Source organism: Cibotium barometz, chromosome 24 (genome assembly GCF_041138505.1).
Source record: "Cibotium barometz isolate CiBa-2024 chromosome 24, ASM4113850v1, whole genome shotgun sequence".
Classification (NCBI taxonomy): domain Eukaryota; kingdom Viridiplantae; phylum Streptophyta; class Polypodiopsida; order Cyatheales; family Cibotiaceae; genus Cibotium; species Cibotium barometz.
The window spans coordinates 1,572,367-1,585,333 of NC_141069.1; the positions used below are offsets into that span (position 1 = coordinate 1,572,367).

At 41.9% G+C, this 12,967-nt stretch overlaps 1 protein-coding gene across 6 annotated transcripts; it reads left to right on the forward strand.

Moving 5' to 3' along the window:
• The first annotated feature begins 7,641 nt into the window (after positions 1-7,641).
• Positions 7,642-9,788, forward strand: LOC147624785 (uncharacterized). Of its 6 annotated transcripts, none has more exons than XM_086818854.1 (2): positions 7,642-8,398; positions 8,799-9,024. In XM_086818854.1, exons 1-2 carry the CDS (start codon positions 7,886-7,888, stop codon positions 8,880-8,882), a joined length of 597 nt encoding a protein of 198 aa, XP_086674980.1. In that variant the 5' UTR covers positions 7,642-7,885; the 3' UTR covers positions 8,883-9,024. The 6 variants fall into 6 exon arrangements, with proteins under 6 accessions (XP_086674980.1, XP_086674981.1, XP_086674978.1 ...); XM_086818855.1 differs by having other exon boundaries at positions 7,643-8,398; positions 8,885-9,788; XM_086818852.1 differs by having other exon boundaries at positions 7,643-8,398; positions 8,937-9,788.
• Positions 9,789-12,967: the final 3,179 nt, after the last annotated feature.

Genomic DNA, 12,967 nt, shown 5'->3' on the forward strand with positions numbered 1-12,967 from the left:
GTTATGGTTGGTTTCAAAAACTCTCTCTCATTCATGTAGGTATGAAGCATACAACAATCAGCGTGGGGATACTTACCTTGCTTTTGAGCCCAAGATCTCTCCTCCAAGCTCCACCATTGCTAGCTCCAAACTTCCAAGCCTCTCTCTTGTTGTCAATAAGAGGTTTGCAACACCTCCTTGCAAGCACCCCTCTCACTCTCTCCGCACTCTCTCTCACAAAGTGCATAGAAAGGGGCATGTACTAGGAGAAAGTATGCACCTCTCTCTCTCTCTCTCTCTCTCTCTCTCTCTCTCTCACACACACACACACACACACACACACACAAAAGACTAAGAGCAAGGAGATAGCAATGACGTAGCACTAAGAGGGACTGCGTCTTTTCATTATGAGAAAGTGTCTTATATACCAAGTAAGTAATGTGTGTGTATCTTTAAGACACGCACAATTGCAAGTAGTTCTAGATCATGTACTGCATAGTTTCGCAATGTGGTTTGAGTCTCTTAGACTCATATCCAATCCAGTCACTCTTCTTAAGTCTAGACTCCCCTCATTACAAATTCACTAGTGTTAGTGAATTTGAATAGCTTATCCAACTCTTGTAATTTAAAAACAGAGCTTTGCCACTAAGGTAGATTTTAATTTATCAAAAGCACTTTGCACATGGGTGTCCACTTAAATGGGACTTCCTTCTTCAGTAGTGCATAAGGGGAAGTTATTTTAGCATACTTGGGTATAAAGATTCTATACCATTGTGTTAAACCCAAAAATCCTCTGACTTGCTTTACAATGCTTAGTTCTGGTCGATCTACAACAGCTTGAACTTTGGCTAGGTCTACTGAGATTCTATCTTTTAACACTATAAAGCCCAAGTATTCAATCTATTCAGTGAAAATGTACAGTATTTCATGTGCAAGGCACCTCTTTAATATTTCCATTATAACGGGCCCGCATTGCATTACCAAGTGTCTTCATAAATTCTCACACCAAGTACCCCAACTCCATCCCAAATCACATGCCAAACCCCAATGTCATTTCTTACTAGGCACATGGTACAAGTGTGGATTCAAACCTGATTTCAAGGATTGACCCAATAGAGTAACAATCACCCCAATGGTATGTCACAACAAACTTGAGAATTCAAGCTCCCATGGAGATGGTGATGATGAGGGTGAATTAATCCTATACTAATAACAATATGATTAGGGCTAAGCTGAGCTAAGGTGGATGATACCTAAGTACAATCATAATGATGAATAAACTAAATTAATCAAGCTTTAGACTCAAGCATAAATTAGGTTATAAGATTAAGGCTTATACTCATAAAGAGAGCTTGCTTAATTTCATTGCTTGAAAATGACCCTTTTTATATGAGGTAGGTACAATAAGGCTTGCTTTGAGCTTATGGGATTTCTTTGACTAGGTGACTTGGCACTCTAGCATCACTTATTTTAACACCCCCCTTGATTCAAGATTGGTTACAATTTTTAGGCTTTCTCTCTCTCTCTCTCTCTCTCTCTCTCATGCTAGACTACTCTCTCTCTCTCTCTCTCTCTCTCATACTAGACTACTTTGGCCTTATAGCTACTTTTGGCTATAATTTTAGCTTACGTGCATCATGTGGCCTCATAAGCTGATTACAACACTTTTTGTAGAGATAAGAGGGATGAGAAACACCATGGTTATTTCTCTAGAAGGGTCTTTCTTTGTCTTCATCACAGCATCTCTAACCTCGATGTAGTTTTCTTGATTCTTTTTATGGTAGCAATCTTCTTCTAGTAGGTGACCAGCTTTACCCCGTAGAAATCACACACAAGCTTTGGTTTGTGTTTATTACAACATTTGTTTTATGTGTGTGACCAAGTTTTCCATAATGATAGCATCTTGGAAGAGGTTGATTGATTATTCCTTTGAAATTTTCCAATTTTTGCATAGATTTCTTGTGCACTTGACTATGAGGTGAATGTTTCTTTGTCCTTGAATTTTGATTCATGCTCAAGCAACGATGATTCTATATCTTGAAGCTTAGTGTTAGGTACATTTTTAAGTGTAGCCACAAGTGATTCATATGGTCCTTTATTAAAACTAAAGTAATTAAGCTTTAGACTCAAGCACAGTTAGGTTACAAGATTAAGGCTTATACCCATAAAGAAGCTTAGGAGCTTGCTTGATTTCGGTGCTTGAAAGTGACCCCTTTTATATGAGGTAGGTATAATAAGGCTCGCTTGAAGCTTATGGGATTTCTTTAACTAGGTGACTTGGCACTCTAGCATCACTTATTTCAACATGGTAGGAGTATCAACAACCACTTTAATGAGCCTTAACTTATTAAGTGTACAAGGAGGACTTATTCATACATTCTACCTTAATGCCATCACAAGGCTCCAAGTCAAGATCAGGGTAGCAACCAAGGGAGCATCCAAGGCTACTAAATAAGAAGAAAATTTACGCTTCAACATCAAAGGAGCAACTAAAGAGCATGAGGTGAAAGCCCCAATAATAGCCCCTAAAAAGGTTAAAGGACTAGAACTAAAGGTCCAAAAGAAGAAAACATCGAAGAGAACACATGACCGCTTGTGAAGAATGATGACATCTATGACTATTAAAGGCCGCCTTCCTTGGCAAAGACAATGAGTGATCTCCTTCTTAAACTAGCTCTTTCTAAGTAAAAGAGACCCATTCATTATGTAAACCTTTTCAATAAGCTTAAAGAGTACCACAACACCGTGTTGGAGAAAAAGAAAATGAGCTTGTGAAAAGAAGGTCCAGGCATGTCTACATCCTTGATGAAGTGGTTGAATGCGGACCACTAACATCCTTGAGCAAGTGGTTGAATGCGGACCATTAACATCGGTTGAGTGTACAAAGGCCTCAACTAAACCTATAACCATTCTTAAAAGGCCACAAAGAAAGAGCTTATTTTGAAGCCTCTACCTTTGGAACCAATTCACCCATACCCCACATTGCTAGATACAGTGAAGGAGGACTTAGTGGGAATGTCTTTCATGGGTCATCATAGTTATCATAATATTGATTGTGTGATGACTTCATTTTGACCCCATTAGAGGCATCACCTTGTAGAGTAGATTGGGTGGTGACTCTGAGGTGATTGGGTGATGACTTCATTTTGACCCCATTAGAGGCATCACCTTCTAGAGCAGATTGATCAATGCACATCCCTGACACATTGGTAGATCCAAGCCCGCTTTCAAGTGTGTGAAAACCAAGTGAGCGAAAATATTCCTCTCAAGACATAGCATGGCCTCATAACCTCCTTATCCTCAAGAGTCTGACTCATCTCGATAAGTTCTCTTTTCTAAGAAAATTCTTAATTTTGGAGAGACTTATCCAGCTGGATGAATGGAAATCACCAAGAGCCCATACATCTAAAGTTGAAGAGGAGGAGGATAAGCCATCAAGCCACATTGAGCACTCTCTCTCCTTCCATCCTGATAGGTTCTCTTTTGTAAGGAAATTCTCAACTTTGCAGAGACTTATCTAACTGGATAAATGGGAATCTTCCAAGATCCCATACATCTAAAGTTGAGGAGGAGGATAAGCCATCATGCAACATTGAGCATTCTCTCCTTCCATGTCCAAAATCAAAGGATAGTCAAAAGTTTCCATGAATAAGCTAGGACACTATTTCAAAAGTGATAAAATGAATGCCATGGGTGGGGAAGCCCACATGACTCGTAGACACAAGTCTCGTATGGTCAAGCCCACATGACTTCATGAAAAAGTAGGGACTATATTTCAAAAGCAACGAAAAGAATGACGTGGGGAAGCCCACATGACTTGTAGGCATAGGTCTCGTGGTCAAGCTTACACAAACACAACTAGACCATTAGGCATCCTATTAGATGTAAAGATTGAGAACTTTGGTCTAAGCTTCCACCACTCATCATTTGTTATGATAGATTTCAAGAGAAGAGGGTTGTACACCATAATTCTTGGAAGTCCTTTACTACCTGCAAGACACAAGGCTGGTTCTCATGATTGAGAAACTAATCATATTTATATACATAAAGGTACCGAATCCTTAAAAATTGGTTTAAAAACACGGAAGACTCATCCAATGGGTGAAGGAATTCATTGTATGGGATGGAAATCACATCCCTCACGCTAGAGGCATTTGAAATAGAAACAATAGTGAAACCTACTTGCCGTGAGCTAAAGTTCCTCAAAAAGACCACCCAACTACTTGCCTTAAGCTAGAGTTCCCCCAGAAAGACAACCTACTTGCTTGCTTCTTAAGCTAAAGTTCCCCCAGAAAGATAACCTAACTGCTCGCCTTAAGCTAAAGTTCCCTTAGAAAGATCACCTAGTTGCTTACCTTAAGCTAGAGTTCCCTTAGAAAGATAACCTAGCTACTTACCTTAAGCTAGAATTCCCCCAAAAGACCACCTAGCTATGTGGCATGCCTTGTTAAACATCAAGACTAGTCATAATGTTTTATCTTAGGAGACGTGGACCCTAGTAGGCCATCACCCCTCACACCATCCAAAGATACCCTCTCCATGTCCATGTAGATGCTTTAGGTCTAGCCATTGTGATTATACTCGTAGAACTCGAGGAAAGTTTGCACTCTAATTGGATAGAAAGAAACCATGCACCACGATAGAGCAAGAAGCTCTCGAAATGGTGTTGTACAATGTAAAAATTTAGGGACTATCTTCTAGAGAACTTCTTTGTGCTTTATGTTAACCACCAAGACTTATTACACATCATCACAATAAGGCAATCAGTTAGGGAAAACTAATGAGGTGGATGTTACTATTACAAGAATTTAATTTCAAGATCATTCACAAGCTCGAAAAGACCCATTTTGATGCTCAATATATGTAGACCAGTGAATTCCTAATGTAGAGCTCTTTTCAATTGAAATGATGAATCCAAAGTGGAAAGACATTGTGCTGCGTGATTGACACTAATAACAGTTGGATCAGTTGATCATCCTAAAAAGTACAATCACCGATCCAAGAGTAGAATCATTGTGATCCAAGGCTTGAATCGTTCAAAACCTAGAATCACCAAGGTCTGATTGTTCCGATCCCAAAAGTGGATTGGCTAATTCTTGAATCGTTCTCTATAGTTGAATCGTTTTAGTCAAATCTTTCTGAATAGAATCGTTTCCAACAAGAATCATTTCTAGTAGAATCGTTTATTTTGTCTGGAATCATTTCTAGAAGAATTGTTTTCAACAAGAATCATTCAAAGAGGTGAATCGCTCGAGTAGGATCGTTTGATCCTATTGGTATAAAATTCTAGAGACATTAAAATATTAGAAAACTTGTCAATGCAAGGAGTTTGACCATAAGCTCAAACTTTGACTTGCTAAATCTTAAAGAAAAAAACCATTTAAAAAATAATTTTTTTAAAAATACAAAAACATTGAAAAATCAATAAAAAGTAACAAAAAGCCATCAAAAATAGAAAAAGCATAGAAATCCAAAAAAAATAAAAAAACCCATAAAAAGAACCTCATCAAGTGATTCTGGCATTGGATCAAATGCTTATACATTTAGATTCAGGTAGAATCACTTCAACTTCATTCTCGAACCCAACGTTTGAGCACAAAATGCTATCGTACATGCGCCAACACCACTAGGAAGTGTGAAGCTCAACAGAGCTAAGTGCAGTGCAATCACTTTATTTGCAGCCTAGAAAGGCATTAAGCATAATGTTGGTACCCCTACAAAAGGGAAGGACAAGAAGTCACGAGAATAGAACCAAGGGTCCCCGCCAAAGCCGTATGTACCCCTGGAGCTCTTTAAAGCCATAGAAAGTTACTTGGAGGAAATAAGCCTTAAAGTTGTAGGTGGCTTGATCCTCAAATTCTAATTCTGGGATCCGCTAACTTTCATGCATTACTCTGTGGTAGTCTCCCCACCTCGAATGGCGAAAGCTTACATTAGAGGATGAGCCAACAAGATAGTTGTGTTGCAGAAGATTAAGCCGCTAACCCTATTTAAATTATCTCCATGGGGAATAGACCTAGCCAGGTGTTGTCATGCCATACATTCATTCGACAAACCACATAGAATCATTTGTCATACAGCCACTAGGACCATAAGCAATGAAAGGAGGATTGTAAAGCTCATGCAAGAATTAGTATGGCATACCTTTAATTAACCCATGGTCACCAAGGGATGAGATTTCAAGAGAATCAATAATATTGCAGAAATGGCAGCATGCTTCAAGACACAGACGAGCACAAACCACATTGGAAAGATGTAATTTTGTTGCATCTCATCATGCCTTGCAAATTGTACTACTACCTACCTCTCTTTTTACAAGTCACATCACACAACCCAGGTGGATGTGGGCTTCTCATGCGCTTTAACAAAGCTCATTTATGCCCAAATCCTAATCAAGCATAATTGGACAAAAGAAAACTAGGATGAGCTTATCTATGTAGAGATTAGAGCCCGAAGAAGAAACCCTACCTTAGAATACCTCCCTTGCTGGTGTATGTATTGAAGAACCTAAAGGAACCCCGCCTCGGAATGCTAAGAATAAATTATTAAGCCATAGACTCCTTGGATAAGCTCCCACCACCACTAACAGTAGCACGAGATGGTGTCTAAAGACACCAACCAAGGACAAGAGAGGACTTGGGGCAGCAGAGAGGCCAAGAGAGGACCCAGGGGCAGCAACAATGAGCAAAAAATTGCAATTGATGAGTAGTAGTGAGCAACCATCTCCCAAGAAGCAAACATTTGCTACCGATGAGCAAGGGAACATCACTATATTGAGTCTAGGTGAGAGCTTGAGACTAACACCAAAGCAGACAAAGAAGTTGAGATGAAGAAAGAAAAGAAAAAGGAAAGGTAGAAAAGGGAAAGGAGGCCATGGTCGAGGCTGAAGAGGAACAACAAGGAACATCAAAACCATGGCCAGCTCCACAACCCACAACGCAATTATAACATAACTACAACACAACTACCACCACCACCATGTCGAGCCACCCCCTCAGCATTATTCCTATCATTGCAATCAACCAGAAAGCTCTCTAAGCTTTCTAAAAATGCCAAGTAGACAACATAAGTAGGTGATGTTGTTAATTATAAGCCCGAGGCTAGAGGAGGGGTGCATGGAAGCAATAGTGTACAACACACGGTAGCTTTTGTAGTCACATAGATTGAAAGTGCAGACGTATAAAACTGCATTGAGAGATGCAGAAAACGCAGAGCAAAGGCATGGACAAGAGACTAAGGCCTCTGCGTGGGAACACATTGTGCTTGAAGACCAAATGCAACAGCTAAGGGTAGAGATAGAGATAAAATAGAATGTGTCTTCTGAGCTCACATAAAAGATAGCCCTACTAGAAGACCACCTGTCAAAGTCCAACAAAATGGTACAACATAAAATTCAAATAATCAACAAACGCAGTATAGATCTGGTAGAAGCACCCCCAAGATGCAAAAAGAGCCCTGGAGCAGAATACCAAAAATATGGTGCATCAATTTGAAGGTCAACGATATCAAGTAAAGGCCTTGGAGGAGTTGCAATCGCTCTAAAAGATGCACAAAATCAAGCCGAAGAACCTTCAACACCTTCTTGCACTCTTGCCAACAACCATACCATGAGGAGATGGATGCACCTTTAAAAGATGTAGGTTTGATGCTCCCTAACCTCCTACGTGACAACGAGAGCCGCATAAAGCTGATTAAATATAGCTTGGGCCTCACATTTATTTGCGCTCGACGAGCCCCTGTATCGGTTGCAGTTTGCCAGGCTATGCAGGCAAGTACCCTAGGCACTCGGGGTCACATACTCCAACCATCAACCATCTCACCTTGTGGGGGAGCAGGGGGAGACTCGAACTGAACACCTTTGGCTAGAGAGTTTGTCACAGCCGACTCGCTTAAAATATAAGGCCCAATGCCATATCGTCATTTACTACGGGGCCCTCTGGCGATGGCTGACCTCGAGTCAGGCGAGGAGGGGTTAAAGAGGGCATGCCCAGACGAATCAGAGAAGGCTGTGCATGATGCTAAGCTCACAGCGAACGTCCATTCAGCGAAGAAGCTGCGCCAGGATGATGGTAGCGCCATGGGTGCTGCAGAAGAGGCGGGCAAAGCAATAGAAGCAGCACATGCAGAAGAAGAAGATGAAGCAGCGGTTCAGAAGGGTGATGGTGACGGTATTAATGATGATGATGATATCGGTGGTGATGATGGTGGTGGCGATGGTAATGGCGATGGTGGACACGGGTATGATGATGGGAATGTCCATGACCCTGGTGCCAATGGGGATGGTGTTAAGACAGAGTTAACAAGAAAGGGCTCTAAGGAAGCCACTCTAGGCCCTCGCAGCTTCACATCTTCCAAGGACATGTTCTACTATTTCTTCGACTTGCTTCAGGGCTGGCCGCTCAACGTCAACATCAACAAGGTAGTCCTCCCTGCTGGTTGTCTTTTTGAGGGTAGATATGGTGAGAGCTTTATATTGGTTAAATGGACTATTTTTAATCTGCATGAGCTTGTTTTCTTTATGAAAAGCCAGCATTCTACCAAAGTAGCCACAAGACAGACTGTCTCCACCAGAGTGGCTTTGTATAGCCACATTGGGACGCAAATGTCTGACCTATTGGGGGCCTGGGATATCGCACCCCCCCATCCACTACTGCAACTAGCGTGATCTGGGCCCAGGATCCTCACAGCCCCTGATTGGTTAAGATCTCCCTTTGTATGATTTTGTTTTACTTAATAGAAGTCTCTTTCCTGAAAAAGAAAAACTCTACACGTGAAATTCAATGGTAACCTAATATACCAAAATTGAATAGAACTTGCAGAACAAAATCTCGAGGCCAAATCTGTCTTCTGATGTCCTTCGTCTCTTCCAAATGGTTGCATCTTCTATTGCTATATTTTGTTGAAGGTGAACACCAACCCTTATGTGACGCACCTGCAAGATGAGTGCTGGTTGGCAGGGTACAAAGTTCAAACATCAACCCTTATGTGATGTATCTGCAAGATGGAGCACTAGACAGCAACGTGCAGAACAGTGGGCAGTCCACGCAGCTACTAGGTGATCAGGCTGGTCAGGATTGAGTTGGGACCTTTTATTACAATTGATGGGAAATCGAAGCCGATTGCCTCAAACATGAAGAACAGTGTCTGTTACTTCAACACGAAGAATGCGAAGCACAGAAGACGCTTGAAGATCAGCGCCTCCATGCACAAAGGAGAACCTCTGCGCATGGGAGGCTCATCAACAAGCAGCTGAGGAGTGGTGTCAACAAGAGCTTGTAACCATCATTAAACAAGCTCAGTTGACATCAACACTGTCATCGTCAGTGAAATGACTCTTCCCGAGAAGATCGAGTTCAACAAGTATGTTGGTAAGATGGATTTTATGTTTTACATTTGTGGTTTGCATCAATTTACTACTTATTTCACTATTGTACAAAGGCAGATGAAGACAAGGTCTTGCTTGTGGCCATGCATCTCATTGAAGATGCTAGTTTGTGGTGGGCAAATTGGACTGGTGGGTGGTCACTCCAAGTATTTTTCCGGAGAGGTTGCATACAAGTGGTCTGAGTTTGAGGAGGGACTGAAACCCTGTTTCTTACCTCCTCAGTATATGGACTGATTGGAGGATGAGTTTCAGGGACTCCAACCGAATTCCTCACTTTTGTAGGGTTATCTAGCTAGGTCTTCAGTTACAAAAGAGTGATAAGGAACGCTTAGACGCTTTCTTATATGGGCAAGACTGACAGATTCAGTGGGATGTCTGGTGTCTTTCTCCAAAGGACTTTGCGTGTGTTGCGTAAATAGTGTAAAACATGGAGATGAAGTACAACCATGGCAAGTCCAAGACTACCCAAGGATCAGTGACCAAACCCACTCCCAGTAGGGGTAATAAGCCTCCATCTCAGACCAGTGGGGCCGGTGATTTCAAACCTGAGGAGGCTCAACCTCAATTCATACTCTGGGACATGCCAACCATTAATGCCCTAAGAAACAGGCTACACCTGTCACTGAGCCTGCCCCTTCAGTTTTACAATTCAATCATCCCCAGATCCGTAGATTTCTCCAACTCCCACCATTGGTGCCATCATTAGTCAGGAGGTGGAAACTAAGCAAGATGGGTGTCTTCCAAGGACTTTGAGTCTAACGAATTGTTCAAGTGTTATGGCTATGTTAGTGGACAGAGGGTGGTTGTCTTGTTTAACCGTGGCAGCATTGAGGATGCCATTACAAAATAGGCTGTTTGTTGTGCCTGTTTTGTTTTGACATCCGTCAACCGTCAGATAGTAGGATTCCGTGAAAGTATGAATGCTCATATCCAATACAAAGCTCACAGTGCTAATATAATGATACATCAAGTGGAATTCATACGAGATTTCATGTGGCTGCCTTGATAGGTGCCGATGTGATTCTTGTATGAGATGGTTCCAGAAGTTTAGACTTGTTCTAGATTGGGAGAAGCATTTGTTCACAATCACTTCTCATGTCACCAATGTGGTCCTCATTAGAGGGGAACTTGGCATTCTTAATTTTTGTCTAATCACTCACATTTAGGCAAAATGGAGATTAGAAGGGGTGCCAACAAGTGTGGAGTTATCTACCTTCAGTCTAATGCAGATAAGGTTAGTATAGCAGAGAAGAACTAGACACTTTTTGCCGAATTACCACGAGAGTGATCGTAGGATCATAACATTGATCTTCTCCTAAGCGCGGAGCTCTCGACCAAGTTTCCATATCACCTCAATAAGTCTATGGAGGTAGAGTTTGATCGCCACCTGGATGAGTTGCTACTATTTAGGTTCATTTGGCCTAGTGTCTCCCCTTACGTAGCTTCCATCTTATATGTTAAGAAGAAGGATGGATCGGCCTGCTTGGGTGTTGATTACTGTACCCTCAACCACTAGGACCGAATCTTTGAGGGGCACATCCTCAAGACATCATTCCGGAGGAACGGGTCCATTATAAGTTTGTGGTCATGCCTTTTGGGCTGACCAATGCACGTGCCACATTCAATCATATGATGATGTGTGTCTTTAAAACCTTGATTGGCTGATGTGTCTTTATTTTTGTTGATGGAATTTTGGTTCTCTCAGATATTGAGGAAGAACAGTGTGACATGCGAGGGATTGATCGTAGTAATCACAACCTTAGGCTCCTGCATCTCCAGAGGTTTGACAGAAACGTGTGGAGTGCGTGTGTGAGAGCATATCTTGATATAGAGTTCTACACCCACTATTGGGCACTGATGATGTTAGTGGGGATGTCATAGTATCTAGTCCATACTATGCATAATGGAGTTGATAGTTATAGTTTGTGGGTTGACTACCATGAGTATATAACATGCACATTCCTAAAAGGTGAATTTGGGCATGTTCCTAGATTCATCTAGGTGTGTGTGTGTGTGTGTGTGTGTGTATATATATATATATATATATAAAAACTTCACTTAATGATGCTTTAAGAGAGAGACAATTAGTGTCAATGCAATGCAATGCAACTATATTAGATGAATGGGTTACAATGAGATCTAAATAGATCTATGATGCTGTCCTAGATGAAGATCCTTCTCAGGATGAGAGGGATAGGCTGAATGCTGATGATGAGGACTGTTCTTGGCTCCAATGCTGAGGTCCACCACTTGAATGCTGGCTTCCCTCTATGTAGGAGGTAGGAAGATGAACTATGTGCTGAACATGCTGGCTATCCTGCTGATCTGCTTCTCCCTTGTTCCATGGATGAGAAACGCTGAGGAGAGATGAGATGCTCAGATGATGTCTACTGAAATGATGCGATTTGCTTATATATGAGGTGCTGTTGCTGGTCGGTTATCCCAACTGCAGTTGGCTGCCATCTTCACCTTCACAACTGCAATAAATGCTTATTAAATGCTCTCGGTTGTGGATAAACTGCTGTCGGCTGAATGAACTGCTGTCGGCTGTGGATAAACTGCTCCAACCTGATGCTATTAAATGGCCTAATGCTTATGTGCTGAAGATGGGGCTGAACCAGTCCCAGACATGCTGGGAATGCTTGGATTAATGCTTAAATGCCCTGGATGATGCTTAATGATCCTGAATAATACCTGATAAATGTTTATGATGCTTAGATGATGCCATGTCACTTGTACACCTGATGGGTGTGCACGTGACAAACAAGATGTCAAGAGAGTTCTCGAGTTAATGGCATAGTCACAAGAAACGGCCGTTTCAGTTCCTGGAAACGCGTTTCTCCATTTCAAGACCCCATCTGTTTCCATGGCTGTTTCTTGTTTCCCAAGTGATATTGTCACAAGAAACGGCTGTTTCCACCCCTAAAAACTCGTTTCCCCGGTTCCATTCCTCGAACGTTTCCGTTTCTCGTTTCTCGTTTCTGGTGACTATGGTTATTGGACGTGAATGAGCTATTTATCAATGCCAACAAAGTTGAATTTTTTTTGACTGAGGTTGACTACCTTGGTTATTAGTTTGGAAGGCATTTATTTTGACCTAGCCAAAGTGTCACATAAGCTTTATATTAAAAAAAACTTATAATGCTTTCTCCCTCAAAAATTGGGTGCCCCTTTCTAGAACCCCAAAAGTGGCCAAGTAAGCTTTTTTGTAGGTGTTCCTTAAAAAACAAGATGCTTTTTGTTTTAATCTATTAGGAAACTCACCCTTGAAAATAACTACTTGGCTTTCCTGGCTGCCTGGCGGCATGTTTCTGTCAACTCCTAGAGGCTTCCGGCTGTCTGGCACACCAGCACCCAGCCGCCTGCATTTCGCTGCACTAACCCTAAACTGCTGGCCGCTTGGGCGATTCTCTCCCTTTGCTGCGCTGACCAGCCCTGTCTGCTGTGTTAACAGCCTGGCTGTCCTGTTGCGCCATCTAATTCTGCTATTGCGCAACCTAGTCGCCATGGTTCTGCACCATCAATCGGTTGTCATGCTGCGCCTACAGATCATGCGCGGCTGCGCCTAGTGATCCACCATGTGGCTGCACAACCAGCCCCCAT